Genomic DNA, 24834 nt, shown 5'->3' on the forward strand with positions numbered 1-24834 from the left:
AGAAGGGTTTTACAGAAATAATGTGTTCTTTTTGTGGATTTCTGTTCCTAATACAGGGTGTAAAGTTTTAACATCTGGCATGCCTGCAAATCTTAAGAATATGTTCTTTATTGGTTTAGGTATAATTGGGCATGATTAGTCCAAGTGGTATTTTAAATGTTAAATAGTATTGAAGATGTTAGCGATGGTGAGATTGTTTCAGAACCAGTGTCCACCAACATGTGTGATACATTGTAAACATCACAATCTCTGTTAATCATGGCATCATTAAAAAGTAGCAATTGCGCACATGTACTTTGCAGTGATGGGTCAGAAGGTCAATCTTCCTACCTGATTGGAGCAGCAGGCTGAAGTAAATCAGCCATAGACTGAAGTAAATAGCGAGTGGCTTTTTAGTTTGTTACAAATTTTGATTCAGGGACATCTGGAGAACATATGCAGTTAATGGTTTTGATTTTTGTATAGACATTTGTCAATCTCATGTGAACTTCTGTTTTGAGGGAGACCTATTTGAATCTCCTTGTTACATTGGTTTAAACACATTACACATAACATGTAATCTGTAAGACACACACACGTGCTCTAAAAAATGCTACATATCTTTCTTTTCAGGGCAAATGTATCCTCCAGTAGAGCAAATTCAAGATCTGATTAGGGACATTTCCTTTTATGAGGTGACTATGCTGCATGGTGGTCTCCCTGGAGCCCTAGCATAGCTATCCCTACACGCATGCTCCTGAGTGGGACTGCAGCTGCACAAAAAGTGTGCAAGCACGGACAGGCAGCTCCTTTACAAGATGGCTGCTTCGCTTATGATTGACAGCTTTTTGCCTGATTTGCACCCAAAGGAACATGGTTACATACAAATCACAAAAAGCTGTGAACAAACAAAAGTTATCCACACAACTTTAAAAGGTAAAAATGCCTTTAGGGCCCTTTCGTATTGGGTGATCCGATCAGGTCCCCCTGTTAGTTTTTCAGGTGGACTTGATCGGAAGGTCCGTGTATTCCTATGGATCAGTGGGTGTAAACAGATTTAAGTTTGTTTACACCCGTCTACCTCTGGGTCCAATCACTAAAACCTCTGGGTGCGATCAGGCCCACTAAAAAAAAAAAAAAAATGGAGAGGACTGCGTCTTCTACTGCTTGGGTGGAGGCACCTGGATGTAAATGGACAGCGGAGTCCATTTACACCCAGCTGCCCATAGAGCAGAGCAGGCTCTCTGTCTGCTCTGCATTAACTGAGATGTGCTGCATTTTTCCATACTGCACATCACACCAATGTTGTGGTGTGAACAAGCACATAGGAAACAATAGTTTTCTATGTGCCCTAGCGGTGACCTGCATTTATCCAGTGCCAAAAAAGGCAGGTCACTACACTTGTGCAATTGAACAAACAGTGAGAGCCGGTTCACATAGGGGCGACTCAGCCGCCTGACAAGTCGCGCTGCGCTCTATTCAATAGAACTTTTCTAATAGGAGCGACGCAAGTCACTCCGACTTAGAAAAAGGTTCTTGTATGACCTTGGGGGCGACTCGGGGCGACTTGCATTGACTTCAATACAGAAGTCATTTTGCAAGTCACCTCTCAGGTCGTCTTGAAATCGCCTTGCCGAGTCGCCCCCAAAGTCGTGCCGCCCCTGTGTGAACCGGCTCTGATGTTGTTTGTTTACAGTTTTCAGTAACTTACAAGTTTAATACACAGTAAAATCAAGCTATTTGTACATAGAAACATTTTACATTGGCCCTGGTTCACACCAGTGAGGCTTGTCATGTGACAGTTCAAAGTCGCACCCCAAGTGCGACTCAAGTTGCAGCAACTTGGAAAAATGTTCCTGCACTATTTCTGTGCGATTTCAGTGTGACTTTGACAGCTGTTAAATAAAGTCACACCAATGTCAGCAGGCTGCACTTGAAATCGCACTGATAGTCGGCTTTGAAGTCATGCTGAAGTAGCGCCACTTCAAAGCCACACTGGTGTGAACCAAGACTTATACTACGAATGCAGACTTTCATAGCTTTAGACTGAAGGCCACATTTTAGGCATTCTGGCAATTTTTTTTCCGAATACATGTGTAAATGAAACCTCCCCAAAATATTTAGCATTGTGAGAGCCAGAAGAATCTTTACATGTGCAGGCATGTATACGCACATATACGCATATACATGTGCACACTATGCCATTCATATATCAGTGTTTTGTGCATAGTGCTAATGTACACGTTGGTTGATCTAGAGGGGGATACCAGTAATAATAATTAATATTATTTTTTACATTTTGAAAGATTGTTCCAAACGGTCTTTTTTTAAAAAAAAAAGGCTAATTTAATAAGCACTGAAGTGGAACTGAATTGCATGACTTAAATTAAGCTCAGTGAATAAATAGGAACTGAATACACTTCTTTGAATGCCAAGAGGGTTTTAATCACATGCATAGATGCAATTATCTGGGCTTGTCTATTGTGGAAGCATGGTGTTAGCACTGTGACAGTGAGACAGCTGCATTCATTGCCACTTAAAGGAGATGAAATGAATAACATGACCCCTGCTCAAGTGTTCTGTTAAGTGAAGATTTATGCCAGGGGATTGTCAATGTACTTCAGGGTCAACTAGATAAAGATAAAGTGACTTGTGCAGTAAAGCCTCTGGTGGGATCCTTTTTCTTTAAAGGGGTGATAACATTTGAAGCATGCTGGTGAACAATTAAAAGACAGGAGTTAGGTTTTATGCATACTGTATATTGTGGGTATGTAAATTGAATCACTGAAAACAAAACTGTTAAGCCTCGTACACACGACCGAGGAACTCGACGGGCGAAACACATCATTTTGCTCATCGAGTTCCTTGTTAGGCTGTCGAGGAACTCGATGTGACAATTTTCTCCATTCCCGTCAAGGAAAAAGAGAACATGCTCTCTTTTTGGCTCGTCGAGTTCCTCGACAGTTTCCTCGTCGAAAAATTTACACACGGCCGGTTTCCTCGGCCAAAAAAAAAACCCAGCAAGTTTCTTGCTGGTTTTTGCCCAGAAACTCGGTCGTGTGTACGAGGCTTTACTGACAGAAGTCTACTAAGCAGTACAAGTTTGAACTGTTCAGAATAGTGTGCCTTTTTGTTCCAGTCTGAGTGCTGCTCTATGCACATCCCTGGTTATGGGAGGACGTATTCAGATACTTATACTCCATTTTATATAAAAAAAAATACACAAATATTTTAATGAAAAATAATCTGTATTAAATGTTGTGTCTAAGGTTTATATTTAAAATGTATTTGAACCCCTCAAAAAATGTATATATTGCTGCTTTTCAGTCCTCGGATGAGGTAGCAGTATTTATATTTATACTGTAGTGAATCTTGCAGTTATAATTTTTTGTGTGATAGGGTGGCTATGCTTATTTATCCACTGTATCTATAGAGGGAGCTATGGTTGTCACCTAGGTTGGACCTCAAACATCATCCTCTTTCGCCATGCTTACATCGGGTAGGAGGGAAATAGTAGCTTGCAAAAGGAAGATAACATTGTTTGTGCATTCAGTTCATAGGAAGTGACAAGAACACTTAATTTCTGGCAGGATCAGCAAATTTATTTGCTGTACAAATGGAACCTAATGTAGCCCAACAATCTAGATTGCTAATAAAAAAAACTGCTGCAGTATAGTGCATTTTTGTTCTTGGATTTAGATAGCCTTTAAAGATGATTTTATTTTTACAAACAAGTACAGTCATCCTCTTTCTCTAAACAACCCCCGGCAAAATCCCACTCAAGCTTCCCTTACACATACCTGTACTTACCTTAATATCGGTGCTGAGGCCTCTGCATTCCCTCACGCCCATAAAGAAAAAATCCCTTTAGCGTTGGCTGTGCTTGTCCACTCGCTATCCTTGAACTTCTAAAGGTCTACCAAGAAATCACCCCCTGCATTGGTTGACAGGTCAATAGAAATCCATTGGAAGCAAGTACACAGGCTTGGCTAATGCAAGGAAGATTTTTACTGCCAGGAGGGAAAGCACTGAGGAACAGTGATAATAATGTAGGTGTCGTGGGAAGGTAGGTGGGATTTTACTCATACATAACTAGTTTAACGTGTCACTAAACATACATCATAAAAAATGTATCAATAAATGGTGTATTACATGCTGTTCATACTGACTCAGTCACTATGAGATTTGTTTTCTGTGTTTTTCAAAAAGCTGGTTGATCATGCTGCTCACAATCTCCACTTTCTGTTTATGTCCCCAGTTCAGGTAGGGATTTTGCAGCTGTGGCAACTCTGCACATGCTCAGTTTTCAGTGAGTTTCTATGCTGATCATTTCCTTCCTATCACATCTGAGCAGCCCATGTTACATAGTTACATAGTTAGTCAGGTTGAAAAAAGACACAAGTCCATCCAGTTCAACCACAAAAAAAATAAACAAACAAAATAAAAAACACAATACAATCCCATACACCCAACTCCATACCCACAGTTGATCCAGAGGAAGGCAAAAAACCCATGTGATTATAGAGTCACACATGTGGGCGAATACAGAGTGGTAAATGACAGCCTACTCCCTCCCTCCTCCTTCTTCATGCCCACTAACCAGTTAAACACAATAGGGGTGTGATATTACATGTAGATTAATGGTGGTTTCACCTCAATCTTATTTTAAGACACAGTCTGGAGGAGTGTGGCACAGCCTGTGACTGCCAGAAATTCGCCCACACCATGTTATTGCCAAAAATAATAAAGATTTGATTTTAAATACAGTAAGGGAAAGTATTTGATCCTGTGCTGATTTTGTACATTTGGCCGCTGACAAAGAAATGATCAGTCTATAATTTTAATAGTAGGTTTATTTTAACAGTGAGAGACAGAGTAACAACAAAAATATCCAGAAAAATGCATTTCAAAAAAGTTATAAATTGATTTGCATTAATGAGTGAAATAAGTGTTTGATCCCCTATTAATCAGCAAGATTTCTGGCTTCCAGGTGTTTTCTACATATTTCTAACATACATATATGTTAGTTTTTTTATAATTAGTGCCATCCTCCATATACAGGAATAGAAGGGAAAATGTAAATGAAACAGTGTGTGTTTAGTATGACTTTAAGCAAAAATACAGTTATCCTTTAAAAATATTTAATATTTAAAAAACAGTGTACTCTAATAATTTTCTTTAAGGAGAGCTGCTTAAATGTGTCCAGAGCTTAATGAAAGCATCGATATATATAGTACAAGCTCTTTATATAAAAGTTATTTCTTTTTGCTAATCATCCATTGGATGACTACACTATTCACCACTAAATCCCGCCTTGCATGCATCAATTGTTTTTACGTTCTAGCCAGATTTTTTTTTCTAGAGAGTGTACCCATGGGTACACAGAATATATATTTAAAGCAGCACTTATGAGTATTCGTCTGAGTGCACAATGTGCCCATTGTAGTTATGCTGGAGCAAGTCAATTTTTCCTTAGTACTGTGCCATTACATTGTGAAAATAAACATTTTGTAGCTGGCCAAAGAAAGCAATCCTGAAATTGATTTCAAATGTTTTTATGTAACAGTAGAACCCCTTGGCCTGGCCAACGACAAATCTTGAACTTGAAGGGCGCTATAGTAATACGTAAATTAGTGGATGCACAAAATGAAATTAGAATGTGAATAGACGTATGTTTAACAGGCCGGATTGGTTTTAATGAGGCTGAGCAGGCATTCCAATCCAGATAATGTGCAGCAACTCCATAATGGTTAGAACTCCTCAGCATGAAATCTGCATTTATTCAGATCCCCGTGCAAGGTTTTTATATGGATGTAAATGAACTCTCGCTATTATCATGCGTTGCTTTCCTTTCAGTCTGGGACATTTCTAGGAAAGTCTGAGCAATAGGTATGTCAAAGGCCTCTTGTAACAGTAACCTCTGCAGTGTTAAGGGTCAGCTTTGTAAAACAGTACTCGCAGTCTACGAGGTGTTAGGTTACAGCAGTGATTAAATGGCTAAAATACAGCAATTTCATTGAAGACACTTACAGGGTCATTTACCTAGAGCAGCCCTGTCACATCTCTGTGTGACTCCCCTTCTCTGCTTGATGTCATTGTGTCTGGATGTGTACTCTTTGTAGTCGCTGTGTGCCCAGAGGGGGGGGGGGGGGGGCAGAAGGTTACAATCAGCACTGAATGTTTTCAAAGGTCACTGAATGTGACAGTGTTGTAAAGAGATTTTCAAACATGTGCTCCAGTAGGGCAAAAGAGCATTTGTGCTATATTTTGGTATTTACGATATGTTACATGGGTTTAAAACTTTGAATTCAACCAAAAAAATGTAATAATAATAGTAAGAAAACATTTAAACCTGCATCTTTTATAAACTTTAAACTCTACGCTGATCCAGAAACATAACAATAAAACCTTATAATGTTTGGTATAACTTACTCCATTATTCTTATTATACATGATTTATATAGCGTCAACAGTTTGCACAGCGCTTTACAACATGAGGGCAGACATTACAATTAAAATACAGTTAAATACAGTAGGAATCAGAGGTTCCTGCTTATTAGAGCTTACAATCTAAATGCCCGTACACACAAACAGAAAATCGCACAAAAAAGACTGCTTTGGAAATGAATGTAAATCGCACAAAAAATACTGCTTTGGAAGTGAACGTACATTAATCTGATCATAATTATCCGTAGGGAAAAACCTGAATATTTTTCTCGTACGATACCAGATCGTACCGTTTTTTGTTTAATCAGTACAGTTTTTGTCCGACAATACAATACATTACAACACTTCCAAATTTTGTATTCTGTTATACCAGAATTTTCATACTTTAGTAACCTTTTCATTTTTGATATGGAGACTAGCATGCAAAAAAAAAAAAAACAGACAATCATTCATCCGATAATAATATTGTGTGTACTAGGTGTATGAGGGAGAGTCAAGGGCTATAAAAGGTAATAACTGGGAGGGGATGGGCTGATAAATGTGCAGTTGTTACGGTAGGTGAGGGCTGGATAGGCCTCTCTGAAAAGGTGAGTTTTCAGGGGTCGTCTGAAAGTGGACAGAGTAGAAGATATTCAGACAGATTGGGGTAGAGGGTTCCAGAAAATGGGAGAGGCTCTAGAGAAGTCTTGGAGGCGAGCATGAGAGGAGGTGACTTTTTTTTTTCCTGGCTCAACCAACCACAGTGTTATTTCTCATAAATATTAAATTATCGATATATATATTTTTACATTTAGGAAGACATCCAGACCTCTTGGATTGAACTACTAGCTCTTTTTTGGAGACTGTTGCAATTTTTTACAGCACTTATTGTATATAACCCTTTCCACATGCAGAATTTGTATTTTATTTTCTAGGAGCAGCGTACCCCATTGTCTTTTTCAGTGGCTTTAAAGGGAACAATTTTGTACCAGGTTTACTTTTAGGGCCATTTTTGCATTTATACAATGCCCTTTTATCGCCTTCTCTAAGAGGGAGAACAAATTCTGTTCAGTTAATCTCCTCGTCCATTTCCCTTATTAAAAGAGAAGTATGGACAAAGCTTTCTAGGCAATACTTCTCTTGTGGGTCACATGAGCTCACTTATTTGTGTTCTCTTGTGACTCAGAATCAGCCGACAACATGCTAAAGTCCGCTGTCAGCTGACGTCACAGACTCACCCCAGACTCTGAAAGTATCCTAACAAATTGGAACAATAATGTCGGAATCCTCCCAGATGCCTGATTGTCAGCTTGCTTAGCCTCTAACAGCCTGAGCCAGCAACTCCTGCCCACTCCCCAACCTGCCGCTTCAGTGTGTGCTAAAGGGGCAAAGTGGGAAGCACTGGCATACACTGTTCTGGGAACACCAATAATCAAATGATCGGCGGTCATGATCTTAAACAGCCCATTCCAGTGGGTTAAACAAAACAAAAGACTTGATTACCTTCTAGATTGTAAGCTCTAACGAGCAGGGCCCTCTGATCCCTCCTGTATTGATTTGTATTGTGACTGTACTGTCTTCCCTGATGTACAGCGCTGCGCAAACTGTTGGCGCTATATAAATCCTGTATAATAATAAATAATAATTACCTAATCCACAGACGAAAGGTGGATGGGGGAATCCTCCCACTGTGCCTTTGTATTCTAACAGAGGGGAGACTTCATCATCAAAATACACTGACCAGTGTTGTCAGCTATAGCCAGTGGCGATGATCGTGTGGATCAGGCTGGTTGTACAGAAGTTAATTGGTAGATCAACTTCTGTACAAACAGCCTGCCCATACATGGATCGAATTTAGGCTGGTCCCTGCTGAATTTCGATCCATGTATATCTGGATTTAAAGCCAAAGGCAGACCGATTCTGCACCATGGAGGTTAAGTTTTTGGTCACCCCAAACTTCTCCTTTAATTTAGTTGCACTACTCTAAAGCAACAATATTCCTGTGCTCACCAATATATCACACATTTTCTGATGCATCATTCCTCTATGACCAGAACACATATTAAGTTGAATGGTTATGTAACTAGATTTGTCTTTGATCTGGTGAAATTGTAATGATTATTCAATATATTTATTTTTATTTATTTTTTTGTGTTTGTTTTTAAAAACATATAGGATATATGGATGTGTCTAGGAAAGGATGAACCCTATTAAAAAAACACTCGCTCTTTAATTAATTGACATCCTATGTTTATTTCAGGTGAAATGGATTTGTCTTATTCAAATGAACCTTTGGGTCAAGTTGATAGTCAAGAAAGGCTTGTGCCAACTCCATCTGGTAAGTCGAACAAGTTGTTTTTTTTCCTGCTAAGCTCTACTTATTTGTTTTTCATTCTCTTCTTTTGCAGTATGCTTCTGTTTTCGTTGTTTTACAGTAGTGAAAAGGGTTTCTTATAGAGTTCCCCAATGGCTTTGAGTATTTGTTTTAGTTTTGTTTGTTTTCTTATATGTCTGATGAGTAACTGATGAGGACCATCAAGTCATTCATATTAACTGCCAACTCCTTTCAAGACTGGTATTTTTATGTTTGGATATTTGTTGGCAAGTTCAGTCCCTTCTGCTTCTTGAAGCCTCCAGTTGTGAAACATTCCAACCAAAATTCTTAATTTCGTACAGCCGTTAGCAGCATTACAATGTCAAATGAGGGTGTCATGCTCCTCTTCGGGACTATCCATAATGCTCAAATTGTGGGTAAATACCATTTTCAGCAGCCTAGGGAGAAAGACTGGTACAAATGAATTATGGCTTTCTCCATGTCATTAGTACGCATCAGTTACATCTCTTTGTACTTTGTCTCCTGCTTGGTCATAAAAGTAATGTGATGTTCAGAACCCAGCAGTGAAAGTCAGCCTGTGAACACTTTACATTTACTGGCATAGCAGAAAGCAACCCAGCTTCCAAAACAATTGGATTCCAACCACACTGAGCGCTATGAGGCCTCCGCTTCATTAACTCGGATGCAGATGAATGCAGGCCAACTTTTTAACACTCATAACCACAAAGTTTTGAAACCAAACATCTAACCCCAAATATGTTTCTACACGCACTACTTACCATGGAATGCTTTCCCTACATGTACACTGTAAAATGTAAACACTCAAATATGAAAATGAGAATCTAGTAAACGGAGATCGTACGCACCATTTTCAAGTTATTAACCTTTATAGACGTGGAAATTAAGTTAAATTACCAGACTTTAAGGGTATCACAGAGTTTCCTTATTCAGTATAAAAATAGACTTGAAAATATGGAACAGCAAACAAGTAAAAAGTCACAGCAGGAATTATTTCTTGGGAATGTACAATAGTAACTAAGGGGTTGATTTACTAATACTAGAGAGTCCAAACTCTGATGCAGCTGCGCATTGTAGCCAATAAGCTTCTAACATCAGCTTGTTTAATTAAGCTTTGACAATAAGCCCTCGTTCACATTGACACGATTTGACATGCGATTTTTCAAGTCAAATCGCATTTCAAATTGGAGCCTATTGGCAGTGTTCTGTCGTGAAGTGCCCGCTATCGAGAAGTGCCCAGGATGTAAGGCGCATGCGCCATAAGGGACTCCACAACAGCTGATTTGCTGATCAGCTACCCTGACGCAACCATGGCGCATGCGTACACCATAGGAGGTATCTTTTGATGGGAGATACCATTTCATGGGCACAATTGAAATCTACACAAAGAGCGTGGGGGAGACTGTAGTTCTCAGATTATGCCTCGCTGTTACGGGGCAGCTTTACAGTGTGCTGATGGTCCGGTTTTGTCTGTGTTGCAGGACAGATGGGTTTGCTGTGTTGAATGGACGGTTTTGCCTGTGTGAAAGGGCTGGTTGCAACACAGACAAAACCAGCCCTTCAGCACATCCACACCTACTAGCTGCCCTCCAGCAGCAGCGATGCACAATACGAGAACTACAGTCGCCCCCCCTCCGCTGTTTGTATAGGTTTCAATTGTGCCTATGAAATGGTATCTCCCATCGAGAGATACATCCTACGATGTGCGCATGCGCCATGGTTGGGTCAGGGCAGCTGATCTGCAAATCAGCTTTTGTGCAGTCCGTACGGCGAATGCGCCGTACATCCTGGGCACTTCTCGATAGCGGGCACTTCTCGACAGAACATCAGCAATAGGAACGCCCCAATCGGTGCCATACCGTTGCAACTCGCTGCCCCGGTTTCCAAAAGTAGCTCTTGCACTACTTTTGGCTACTTTGGGGGTGATTTCAATAGACATCTGTGCATGGACCCGCACAGTTGTCTTTCAGGTCACACCTGAAATCTGACTGAAATGCGCCTTTGAAATTGTGCGAGTTCAGATTTCAAAGCCGTGTTCAGTGTGAACGAGGGCTAAAACCTGGAAGCTGATTGGTTTCTTTGAACAGCTGCACCAGATTTTGCAGTCTCCAGTTTTAGTAACTAAACCCCTAAGTGTCTACTAAAATATCTGTAATTTACCTGTAAAGTGTAAATATACTTTTAGCATGGTACACTTGTTTTACAAATGCAATGTTTGTACTCTGAGAGTCTGGCATAGGATTGAATGAAGAATGCAGTGTGGATGAGTGAACCCATTGGGCACAGCCTTGATAAGTGGCACAGAATAGAATTTATTGGAGGTCTGGTGGGGTGTGGTTTGGAGGTTTTGGGGCTTACTGAGGGGGGTTGTGTTGTCGGGGCACAGGGACCCTTCAATTGTCCACATTTGTTAAGGGCAAATCTTGTTTTTGCAAATGCTCTTGTGCATAACTAGGAATTAATGGTGCACACAATTTCACCAACCTGTTTTCTTAACCGTTAGTAAACGCTCTATATACATACAAAGTATTGTTTTCCTTTAAGATACAAATTAAGGGGGTAGGGGGAATTTGAGAAGACAATTGCTGATTGACCTGTCAGCACTGTCTGTGTTGATGGGGGAATCGTGCAATTTTTTTCCTGCATTCTGTGGTTGCAGGATAGAAATTTCAATCGTGTGTGGCTTGAGACTGTTTATTTTTCTCTGTTTTTTCATTCTTCTTTTTTCATAATAGTGTCATGTTTTCCTTCCTTTGATATGATACAGAGAAAATATAGTTAATTCTTTAAAAGTAGAATTAAAAGTGTCTGAAAATTCTTAATGTTTTGGCTAAATGGCATAATTAGTATAAAATCCTAATTTTAAGAGATTTTAACGTGGTTAACTAACGTATTTGTTGTGTTCCTGTTATTTTGGTCTGTTACTTTAACAGACCTGTCTAATGCGCCAACCACAAACCAGACCCTGTGTCTTGGTCTGGATCTGTATATGGCTGGGTAGGGAAGTAATTAGTCAAGACTGTTTTCCAGGAGTATTTTGTTTATGCTCTGGAAAGAGATGTTGTACTCCTGCAAGTTGGCATTTTTCATTCTGCTTGAGGATCTTACTTTTTTCTTTTTGAAGAGAGAGCAAACGAGCGCATTTTGCAAAGAGCTTTAATGCAGATATGGTATTTGTTTGTAGGTTCTTGCAGTCATTTCTTTGCTTAATTCTAAAGCCTCGTACACACGGCCGTTTTTCCCTGCAGGAGAACTGCCATGAGAGCCTTTGGCCGGGAAAACCGGACGTGTGTATGCTTCTTCAGAGTTTTCCCATCAGGAAAACAGCCGGGAATCCTGGCGGGAAAATAGAGAACCCGCTCTTTATTTTCCCGTCAGGATTTCCGGCATTTTTTTTTTTTTTTGTTTTTCGCCAGATCTATGGAAAACACTGCTAGGCAGCGCCGATGAAGCATACACATGGCCAGGATTCCCGGCCAAAGCTCCATGGCAGTTTTCCTGCCGGGTTCTCGGCGTTCCCCTCGGTTTTCTCGGCTGACTTTTACCGCTGAGAAAACCGAGCGTGTGTACAGGGCTTTAAAGTAGAAGTCTGGCCTAAACCTATCCAATCTTAAACTTGCTCCCACATATTGATGCGTGACAACAACCCCCCTGCCTACCACAAAAAATAAATAAAAAATAAATGCACCTCTATGCACGTGCATAGATCTACACACATTGCAATTTTCTAAAATGCATGTGTCCAACTTTCTGATGAGATGTTTTAATTTCAGTGCTGCTGTGTATATGACACATCAATCTTTTTCTGCATTTTAGTGCATAAAGAGGCCAAGGCTATGGCAGTGCATCAAACTGCATATACAGTAAAATGCATTTTGAAGCTTTGGCATGAGGTATTAACAAGCCTTGATCAATGACTGATAACGCTATCCACTCCAAGTTCTAAATTCAAAGCCACACGGAAAACACATGTCAACGTTGATGCGTGACAACCCCCCTGCCTACTGCTACAAAAAATAAAAAAATGCACCTTTACGCACATGCATAGATCTAAATTGGCCCCTAATGGATATATAACTACATTAATTTGTTTTATAACAGTGATTAGGAGTTCAGCATTTATGATATCCATTTTGTAAAGATTATCTCAAAGTAATTTTTTATTTACACAATTGTTTCATTTTTCCTATTTACTGTTCTAATGGCTATTTCCTCATTAATCATCCCAGTTAGCATCCTTATACACTGACTGCAGAGAAAAAAACAATTGTAAGATAAGTCAGCCAGTGTCCAGTTCAGTAAGCTGTACTATTACATGGTAGAAGTGGCATAGCAAACAATATTATCACAAGTGATAATAATGCTTGATTCATAAAAGAGGACGTTTTGTGTGTTATTAAGCTACACATTTTTCATGTGATTTTAACACCTTATTCACAAAGAATTTTCACTAGGTTGAAGAGCTAGCTTTCAAGTTAAGAATACTTTAAAAAGCTAGTTAATGGATGGCCCGGCAAGGGTCCTGTCATAGTACAAATAAAGAACACATTTAGTATACACATGCTTTTAGTAGTCCTAATTGCAGATTCTCCTGATCCATGCTCCCAGACCTGGCTGGGCTACGCAAACAGGAAGCACAGGCTCTGCCTTCCTAATCACCACCTGAAATGCTAGTTGTAGAGCAGTTTTAGGGGCACAGGGGACTCTGGGGAGATGGCTCACTCAGTTTCCTGTGACATTACTACAGTCTAATAAAATATTAAGTCTAGCAATGCTGTTGAGGAGTCTCTTAAAGTCTTACTAAACCCAGCACCCTGAATTCACTATATCTGGTCTCCCACAGTACACAGAACAGGGAAATGCAATTATTTTAGTTAATACAAACTGCCAAATACCTTTCCTTTTCTCATCATCTGTAAATTGCAGTCTTGTGACTTCTATCGATGTCCGGCCGAGCAATGGTTAAAGCTTGTATGAGGAGTTTTCATTCTCCTCATATTGTCCTATGAGGCTGCATGACCCCTGACCCTCTGTCTGGACAGTGCGAATCACAGGCACCCTCCCAAAAAAAAACCTCTCTAGCAATACACACCAGACTGAGCATGTGCAGAGTGCCTCTTATCCTCATAGGGCTCTGTGCTATCACCAAATGGATTAGGGACAGTAAAAGAAGGGGACAATCAGAGAAGACATGATCAAACAGCCTTTTTACGCAATGCAGAAGATTAGCCCCTAAGGTTCCATAGTGACTATAATAAGCATGCTGTACTGCATATACAGACTGATTTTACTGTTGTGGGTTTAGTAACACTTTAAGGGGCCTTTTCAACTGCAGTAATAAAAATGGCACAGAAAGTGCATGGCAAAACGAATGAAAAAGACAGGTCTTGACAGAAAAGGAACATCTTATTGGCTGCGTTGGTTCAAATTACACATCCCCATACATTTTTAACAACCAAATGCAATTTTCAGCCTGAAGTCTTTGTACCCCTGGGAGTCTTCCCTATAGAGCTCCCTCATGTAGAGTTTTCCAGATGTCTCATCTCTTACCACATGTGTGCATTGTCCAAGTATCAATATATCAAAGTATTGTGTGCATTCCTGAGAGCTCTGTTATCTAACCTTTCTTAGTAGTGGCAATTGTAATGTAAAGTCATTTACCCAGTGGGAGCAAACAGCATGATTGTTTACTACTAGAATGCCACAAGTCTAGAGGTCAGGGACTGTTGCTACTAAATATTTGCACTTTACATGCCAGTAGCCAACAGCTGTCACATAGTGTAAAAAACAATGCTAGTTTACTATACTTCTCTTGAACAGGTCCGGTCCATAATATAATCATTCTCCCCTAAGTTAGCTCAGCCTTACAAGGTTCAGTACTTTGAGCAACTACAACAGATTCAAGCACCATTTGTAATGAATGGGTCATGTAGGATAATAAGCCCCAATATCTTGAAAGTCATACAACACTAGAAATATAAGTTATTATAAATCATTCTTTACTGCATGAGATAACGGGTTTTTACACTAGAAAAGTCATCTACAGCTGGGGCTAATCCCTCAAGTACGTCTCTCGGTTTCTAAAGAATAGTGTGGGTTATGTTATCTTTAGATTGTAAGCTCCAGGAGCAGGGCCCTCCAACTCCTTCTGTATTGAACTGTAATTGTACTGCCCTGCCCCCCCTGTATATTGTAAAGCGCTGCGTGAGTGAGTAAATAACTTGTATAGCGCTACAAATGCGAACTAAATCACCTCAAGGCACTTATTTCCATCCAGTGTCGTCCTGATTCTTCAGAAGAGGTGGGTCTTAAGTTTTTTCCTGAAGGCCCGATGGTTTTCCTCCATGCGGATGTTTGTGGGAAGAGCGTTCCATAGCCGTGGTCCTTGGACTGCAAATCTTCGTTCTCCCTTCGATTTGAAGCGGGACTTGGGGATGTGGAGGAGGTTTCGGATGGTTGATCGGAGAACACGATTGGGGGTGTAGTGTTCTATTTTCTTGCACAAGTATTGAGGAGCGTTTCCTTGTGTGCACTTGTGGGTGAGACAGAGGGTTTTGAATGTGACCCGATCCTTTACGGTTAGCCAATGAAGGGTCCTCAGGGAAGGAGTGATGGACTCCCAGGTTTTTTTCCCGTTACCAGTCTGGCTGCCGTATTTTGGACGACTTGTAGGTGCGAAATCTGGTATGAGTCTACGCAACAGGCGGAGGAGATGGTGAGATACGCTCACTACTGATCCTATTTGTGCATTCATCGACATCTCAGAGTCAAAGATGACTCCGAGACTTTTGGCTCGGGTAATGGTGTGTCCAAGGATGGTGGGTGGTGTCCATGAAGTCCCAGCGTAAACTGTTGGCACTATATAAATCCTGTATAATAATAATAAGATATATAGAGGGTTCCTTCCCTACCCAGAGACTGGCTGCTAAGAAAGACCGTGCACCATGTTTACCATTCAAGCTCTTCTAGTAACTGTGTTGGAGTATATTTAATAATAACCACTTTAGTAAAGAGCATTTGAAAAGTCAATGGGCCATCAACTTTCATGTACAGTATATCTTTTGTGTTCTTCAGAAGGAAATGTTGTAAGAATCCTACAATTTAATTTGTGGTCCAGTAGATAGTGCGCTTTCAGGACACGTTTCATGGTATTCAGAGGGAGAACGGTCCAATAATTGCAGCATTGGAAGTTGGTGTACAACATTGCCAGGCAGCGATGTGTAAAGAAACATAACTTTACATTTTGTATACTTACACTCAGCACACACTTGAGCTAACAGTAAGCTTGTCTTGTTATGATTTGCACTCATACCAGCAGCGTTTCTTGTAAGTAATGTGTTGTAAAAAAGGGTGCTGTGCAACATGAGCACACTGCAGCCGAAAATTCATTCAGTTTAGTGACCGCAGAGCACTGAGAATACTCCACTTGGCTGCTGTGGGTAACAGTAGTTTAATTAATTAAGAAAGTCCAAATGTTTATTACATACATCACAATGTCAGCTATTGTCTGCGACTCTCCCTGTGGAATCCAAAAGGTCATATCATACCACAACAAATTTAATATACATATGTGCAAGTTAAAATGCTAAGCTGTAGAATACTCTTGGCTCTTTGATTGCTGTCTCCTTTTAAAGAAACATATCCATGGCATTTAAACAGAGTATGACAAAGAACAGAGAAATGTAAATATCCACACCATGGAGAAAAAGAGTGCTCCTTTCATGTGTCACGTGTGCAGTCCCTGACTGAACCCTGCTGAGATTAAAGAAATGCTTTATGTGTGCAATATAGGGATTCTGTAGTGGGACAAAGCTAGGAGTTACTGATCATAGGTTTTGTGGAATGCTAAACAATTTATTTTTATACCACTTTTATAAATGTGATGTTTAAATTAAAAACTGGCATTTGTGTAAGCATCACTCCCTGTTAGTAATCAAACCTAATGTCATTGCTACTTCCATGTTCTGTTTAACTATTTTAACTTTCAAAGCCCATTCATGAAGCCACCCCTCTGATTCGACACCGTGCACTATGAACCCCAGCTGTATGGAAACTTTGTTTACCCTATTACCATCACACATATACCTTTCAGCTGCTTTTGGCACCCCCTGTAGCTCTCCGGGCTAGGAAATTTCCACAGTGTTTCCAAGAGTGCAGCAAGCATTTATATGGAATACTTCCTAAATTGGCATTAACCCCAAAAACAAAAAAATATATCAAATTGCAGTTGACCAATTCTTAGATGCGGTGGCTGCATTTGTTTGCATTGTTTCTTTTATTTTCACCCTTCTAGTGTTTGTTATCTAAAAACATCCTAAATGTCTCAGGCAGTGCTGACATAAGTTGCATCTTTTGTGAGTTTCAAGCTGATTTAAAGACTCATGGCCAAATAGATCTTCCATTGGAAAGTGCTAAAGCTGGCCATGCAGTGATGGAAAATGTGTCGGGTTCATCAAAGAAGGAACATACTTGAAACTCTTATCAATCATCAGCTGCCGGCAATGATCAGTATATTCTGACAGGATACAAATGTCCCAAAGGGGTATATTCCTCCATTTACTTTGTTTGTGTGGATGGAAGTATCAGTCTGTGGCCAGCTGAAGAGCTGGCTGTGGTCAGGTCTGCAAGTTCAAGTCCTGGCTCAAACAATAATCGCTGTTTTTGTGAACATTAAAGGTATTTTACAGTGTGCTACTGTTTGCTAAAATGCTGATTTTTCAAGTTGGTCATTCATACTTATACTGTAGTGTTGTAAAGGAAGCTCAAATCTATCACATATCCAAATCATAGTATATGGCTGGATTTGATGTGTTGCCCCCAACATCTAAGGCCCCATACACACGAGAGAATTTATCCGCGGATACGGTCCAGCGGACCGTTTCCACGGATAAATCCTCTCAAAGATTTCCGCAGATTTCGATGCGATGGAGTGTACACACCATCGCATTGAAATCCGCGCGGAAATCCTCTGGCGATGACGTGTCGCGCCGTCGCCGCGATTATGACGCGGCGACGGGCGCGACGCTGTCATATAAGGAATTCCACGCATGCGTCAAATCATTACGACGCGTGCGGGGAATCCCTTTGGACGAATGGATCCGGTAAGTCTGTACAGACGAGCGGATCCATCCGTTGGAATGGATTCCAGCAGATGGATTTGTTGTGCATCACAGCAAATATCCGATCTGCTGGAATCCATCCCAGAGGAGATTTCTCCGCGGAAACAGATCCGCTGGCGTGTACACACCATAGGATCTATCCGCAGAAACCCATTTGCTGGGATTTATCTGCGGATGGATTCTATCGTGTGTACGGGGCCTAACTGTTGTTTTAGGGCCCATGAACACTGGGCTTAAAAAAAAAAACACCAGTTCTTTTGCTAGACGAAGTTGCTCATATAGCGTGTTTTTGTACAGGCGTTTAGGATCATTTAGCGTTTTTTTTTTCTGTGAAAAAACGTATTTTCTCAAAAGCTTTTTTTAATTCCTGCCTTTAAACACTGAGCCCAAAATGTGCTTCTTAGGGCACTATAAGAAAATCGGGTGAGAATTTTCATCGAAAGAACTTTTATACAATTTTCGTATAGTGTGTACACAACTTTCGACAGCCGATCCGGAATTTTCGTACGAAAATTCCCAAAGGGACAAAAGCTCAATTTTTTCTTGTATGGGAACAGAATAAACAATTTTAGTTTTAACGTGTGCTGTTTTTGTATGGTTTTCGCACAAGAAAAATCAGAAAAAGACTGCGATCAGAACCAAAAAAAAAGTGTTTGTCGTATGAGAATTGTCGTTCATCGGTTCAAATTTGCTGTGAAATGACTAGGAATATCGGACGATCATTCGCCCGATTTTCTTATAGTGTGCATGCTACTTAAGGCTCCATGTACACTGGCTTAAAAATCACTGCTTTTACATCAGTTTTGTGTTTTACCTGTAGAAGCAGCTCAATGTTATCCTATGTGTCCATGTACATTAGGATCATTACAGGCATATTTTGAGCTCAATGTTTAGAGGCAGGAAAAAAAAACTTCTGGTTTGCGTTTCTGATTGGAGCTCAGTGGCAACAAAATGCAAAACTCTCCTAAACTCATCTAAACTTTGTACAAAAAATGCTTTTCTGCCAAGGGAACAGACGTTTTTTTAAGCCCAGTGTGCATGGAGCCTAAATGTCCTAATGTACATGGACACATAAGATGACATTGAGCTGCTTCTACAGGCAAAACACCACTCCTCTAGAAGCAGTGATTTTTTTTTAGTCAAATAACTTTTTATTTGGACAAATACCAGGGTACAAACATACATGATGACATAAATGTGAGAGACTTTCCATAATATGTAGCAGCGTGTACATGGACCCTTAGCTGTCATATTTTCCACTCCAGGTTATAAAATGAGACCTGGAATATAGGATTGTTTGTTGGGGAGCCACAGGCCATTTCCTTTCCTGCACATTTCCCAGTTAAACCCCTGTACTAGGTGGATCATGGGAATTTTGAACTTTTGCAATTACAAAAACTGTCCTTTTTTTAGTCTTCAGTGAAGAGGGGCAAGTTTCTTTCCTGTGGGTAACAAATTATGGTGACTCCCATTTTAGGTGATCCTCAATGTGCTCAAGGTGAATGCATAATAGGGGAACAAATGCACTCACAAAGATTTGGGAGCAGGGTTGTGTTACTGGGCAAAGGAATAGCACAAATATCTTACACTGTTTTCTGCTGTCCTTCTGTTTGCAATGTGGGTGGGCCCTTGCTGTCCTCACATACAATGCAGGGGTGTTGATCCTGCATTGTAAATGATGACCTCGGAGAGCTGCAACCCGCTAGGCAGCAAAGTGAAAGAGGTTTGGAGATCCTTTTGCACAGGAGGAGGAAGTCTGCGGGAGGGAGGAGTAATGTGAGTATTTCTCCTTGTTCCTACCCCCTGCATTTAACCATTGCAAAGAGGGGAGGGCGGTACCTCACCACATGGGTAAATGTACCTGAAATTGTGCTTTACGCAAAACAAAAATAGAAACTGCTCAATTGATATCTAGCTTTTTAAAAGTAAGGGGCATATTGACAGAGCAGTTCTCAGAACTATATGAAACAATACAGAACGCAGGAAGTTTCTACAATGTTTTAACAATATGCATTGGGGTTTTAGTTCCAAACTTTTGCAAATATATGTGATGGGCACATTGCCTCACTAAGGCCGCATGCACGCTTGAGTTCAAAAACAACGCTTTTACAGTTGTCCGCTTTTTTTTTTTCTTTGCCATTAAACTTCCCTCCATGTTAACCAGTGTCCAGGCACATACAGAAAAACCATAGCTTGTGCATTTATGTTTAATTTAGAGATTCATAAATATTAAAACAGGATGCAGCCTGCTTGGACTTATATCACCCCTAATACCTGGCAAGTGTTCGGTATTCAGCAGACTGACACATCTTATCTGGACATTTTACAGGCTGAAAGCTGAGCTGTATTGCATAAGAAGAGCATGAAACAATATTTAATGGATTTCAACAGTTCATATAAAATTACATCCTGAAATACAGTTCAGCTGACATATAGATAACAAACTCAGTCCATCGGTTGGACAAATTAAGTCAATTCGTTATTTTGTTGGCAAAGCAGGGATTTTTGATTTACCAAAATATGTACAGTTGTGATTCTCTGCTCTGTGAATAATACATTTGTAAATCGGATTTAATTAATAGCGTGATTCTCCACAGACTGAACAATTTTGCATGTATATATATTATTTTGGGGAATTGAAAACGTGTGATTTGCTGAAAAGTTTACATCTCTTTAAATGCACCGGGGGGGTGGGGGGGGGGGGGGTGTCAGGACAAGTCTGATCATTAGAGGAGAGCAGGCTGAGTTTCGAGCATAGCTAGAGAACTGACCATGGTGTGCTCTCCTGCTTAATGCGGTCAGTTTTTAATAGGAAAGCAGAGGGACTTTCAGAAACACCAATGATTTCATATAAAGGATGTAATACAAAAATTAACAGGATACTTTCTCATACAAGTACATGTTACAGCAAGCATATATCAGGAATATGAAATGTTGGGGTAGCAAACGCTTTAATGCCTTATTTTAGGGGCTTTGTTCATTTTAAGGTTTGACTAAAATCAGGGTTAACATTTAGGCCGGCCATAGACGAATCGGACAAATTTTGAACCATCTATGGGCAGGCTGCTTGTACTGAAGTTGATCCATTGATCGACTTAAGTACAACTAGCCTAACGTTTCATTTTTACCAAATCACTGCCGGCAGTGATAATTGTATTCTGCCAGTGGGAAAGGCTTCCTGCTGGCAGAGCTCAATAACGCTGTGGGAGGGACTCTCCTATCAATACTGATTTGTTCAAGGAAGGAATGGGTGACCCCTGGAAGTCGCACATCTATGGTGTCCTGCTACGATGAATGGAGTGGCAGCATCAGCCTGGACTCCGACCATGCCACGCCCCTAACACATTTCACTCCGCCCCCGGGATCTTAGTCATGGGAATCTGACTGTGTTGATGGGGGAATCAAGCAATTTTCCTTTCTTTAACCCATAGACAAAAGAAAGAAAATTTCATAATGTATGAATGCTTCACAGGAGTAGGTCTGGGGTTTGATTTGTTTACTTGTTTTTAGCCCTGAAAGCCATGTGCTGAGAATAACTGCTCTGAAAAGAAAAAATGCTGTGTGACAATATACGCTGCGTGACCTGGCTTAGCAACAAAGACTACCCAGTGGTAGAATCCATCACCAAGGTCCATAGCTCTTAGTGGTTCTCATGTCATCCTGATATTAGAAAGCTTGCATGTAAACCAATGTAAACACAGTTGTGGTGTTTTCATGAGTTAGAACACAAGATGATCCTGTGACAACAGAGGTATAATGAATTGTCACTTACATTGTAGTCTAGGTCACCTTGAGTGTCAGAATGCTCAGTTTGTTTCTCTGTAAAGCACCAAGAAACGCTGGAACAGAAATGGTATTAGCTATCAACATTTGGGGGCGCCAGCTGTGCCTGCTATTACTTGCTTCTTGTTGACCCGTCACTGTGATGCCTTGCTTCACTAATAACAAGGAGCTAAAGTGATATGGGATGGACAGTGTTGCTAACCGGGAAGCTGCTTGCATCTCAGAGTGCCCTGATTTTCAGGGCTACCAGGCACTCAGCAAAGAAGCAGAACATATCAGAGCCTCCAAGTATTGAGGTCAGAGGCAGCCAAGCAACTGGCATTTTCAAGCAGGAAGCCAGGAAGGGCAGTGTCTATATTTTTCTAAGTATGGCAGTACTCAGGAACTGGCTGAAATGAGCTTTGTAGGTGGTTGTGTCAGTAATCTCCCGACAACTTTCAACTGACAAACCCAAGGAACTAGACAGAAAACTGTTGGCCACACAGAGACTGCATCCAGTCAGATGCATCCGCTGTTCGGGTGTTCTTCCAGCTGCTAACACCAAGTGGGGGAGCCCTTGTCAGGTTCTAACAGGGGAGGGTGTTAGAAAGGTGAGACTAGGGTAGCTACAACTGAACAAGCTTTAGTATGCAAACATTGACCCAGTGCTCGTTGACTTCTCTGTGATTTATTATCTGGCTGGGCAGGAAATTATCCTCCCTTTTTCTAGTTTCTTTACAGAGGAATTTAAAAGATCCATTTAGCATGCCTCTTAGCCGGGCTACAAATCATGGCAATAATACTGAACAAATAGCTAACGTCCTGGGACAGGGCAGTGGCGAACAGCGGTATTGCAGATGTCTGGCCTTGACTCATGGAAGGTCAAGGGGAAGATACAGTAATCCTTTTTCTGGCAGGTTAATACAAGTTTACCTTTGAGTACAATAATATTCAAGATGCTTATCTTTACCTTACATGAGATGTCAAAACTTAGACAATCAACAATTTAATATACTGTATGTTTCATAGTCTTCTGTTAGATAGAAGCTTCTTATGTGTTTTTCTTACTTTTGTTCTCATTTTTGGAACTGCCAGTCTTCAAGCACATCAGTCATTACTTCTATGTATTACATTCTAATAAGGCCATGGATGGGCACTGTTACTAGAACTTGATCCGCCATCAAAAGACTCTTTAAGTGCCAGACACATACAATATATTCATGGTTATGTATGGAAAGAGGTATTACTCAGAATCACATTTTATGAGATCGCTTCCACATTGTAGAATCAATTGAAAATATTCAGCATAGCCAATCACATTTCTACCTAACTTAATAAGGCAAAGGAAGTTCACAGTATCAAACGGAAATATCTTCCATCTGTGTAGAAATATTCCATTCCAGTCTCCGCTATTCTTTTTTCTGAGATAAAATTTGTGACATTGTCTAGACAGGGCATGATAATTTTAAATATGAAAAACAAACAAACAAACAAACGTGTATTAGATTGTCCTCAAACTGCGAAACACCTCTTGCTTATATTATAAATATAGGGCATATGAACACCTATTGGCAGACACTAGCCCAGTATATCTGCCGAGCCTTGTAGAAGTCTTTGGGATACTTTGGATGTTTTTTCATAAATGTGATATATAGACAGGTGTGAAAAATACTGTAAATAAGTAATGCTTTCCAAAATAGAAGTGTTAATAGTTTATTTTTGTATCAGTTAACAGAGGAGTGGAGAGTAAATAAATAGAGAGAAATCCAAATAAAATTAATATTTGCTGTGATCATTCTTTGTCTTTAAAACAGCATCAACTCTTCAGCCTCGTACACACGACCGAGAAACTCGACGGGCAACACACATCGTTTTGCTCGTCGAGTTCCTTGTGAAGCCGTCGAAACTCGACAAGCCAATTTTCTCCATTCCCATCAAGGAAATAGAGAACATGCTCTCTTTTTGGCTCGTCGAGTTTCTCGACAGTTTCCTCGACGAAAATGTACACACGACCGGTTTCCTCGGCAAAAAAATATCTCCCAGCAAGTTTCTTGCTGGTTTTTGCCGAGAAACTCGGTCGTGTGTACAAGGCCTTATAGGTACACTTGCACACTTGTAGGTAGGTTGGTCCAAACATCGGAACTACCCATCTTCTGTGGATGTAGGCTGCCTCGAATCTTTCTGTCTCGCTATCCCAGACAGGCTGAAGATAGTTCTTAATTACATTGGCTGTATGTTTGGGGTCGTTGTCCTGCTGCAGAAAAAATTTGGCGTCGGTCACAATTCTCCCTGATGGTATGGCATGATGGATAAGTAAAACAAGAAATTAAACTCAGAGCTGCTCCTATAGACTATCATATATATATATATATATATATATATATATATATATATATATATATATATATATATATATATATATATTTAAAGTGCTCAGTGCCAAAAATAGTGCAAAATAAAGTGCAATCAATAAAGTCCATGTAATATGTGATGATGAGCTGGTGACATGTTCATATATATTCTGGTGACTCTCTGTGCTCCCCTCCTGGGTCCCCACTCACCAGATGGATATGATATGAATGCCTGTATCAAGATGGTTGTATCCATCCACAGAATGGGAGGGGCAAAACGCGTTAAGCAATCTGTGAAAGCTGTATGCCAAGGCGGCAATCTCTGCAAGTTTTTTATCTTATTGATGTAAGTGTAATGATTTTTAACCTTTTTAAATAGCAGTTTTACACTATATACTCTTTCCTCCGTTTTTGATGATACCACACCATTATGGATTGTTGCTAATCAAGTGAGCCTGAAGGATTTGGATCACTGGGTGGAGGCCAGTTAACATCCACACTTAAGGGCCAGTCGCAACATCCCATTCTGTGGACGGATACAACCATCTTGATACAGGCATTCATATCATATCCATCTGGTGAGTGGGGACCCAGGAGGGGAGCACGGAGAGTCACCAGAATATATATGAACATGTCACCAGCTCATCATCACATATTACATGGACTTTATTGATTGCACTTTTTTTTGCACTATTTTTGGCACTGAGCACTTTAAATATAGATATAGATATACAGGGAGTGCAGAATTATTAGGCAAATGAGTATTTTGACCACATCATCCTCTTTATGCATGTTGTCTTACTCCAAGCTGTATAGGCTCGAAAGCCTACTACCAATTAAGCAT

General features: G+C 40.3%; 1 protein-coding gene across 1 annotated transcript in view; it reads left to right on the top strand.

Annotated features, from left to right (window-relative positions):
• Window positions 1-24834, top strand: part of ROR2 (receptor tyrosine kinase like orphan receptor 2) — a 160678-nt gene that overhangs the window by 94625 nt on the left and 41219 nt on the right. The window contains exon 2 of the mRNA XM_040354812.1: window positions 8666-8743. Coding sequence (XP_040210746.1) covers window positions 8666-8743 — 78 coding nt within the window. The remainder of the gene's footprint in view (window positions 1-8665; window positions 8744-24834) is intronic.

The sequence above is a fragment of the Rana temporaria genome, chromosome 1 (assembly GCF_905171775.1).
Source record: "Rana temporaria chromosome 1, aRanTem1.1, whole genome shotgun sequence".
Lineage (NCBI taxonomy): Eukaryota > Metazoa > Chordata > Amphibia > Anura > Ranidae > Rana > Rana temporaria.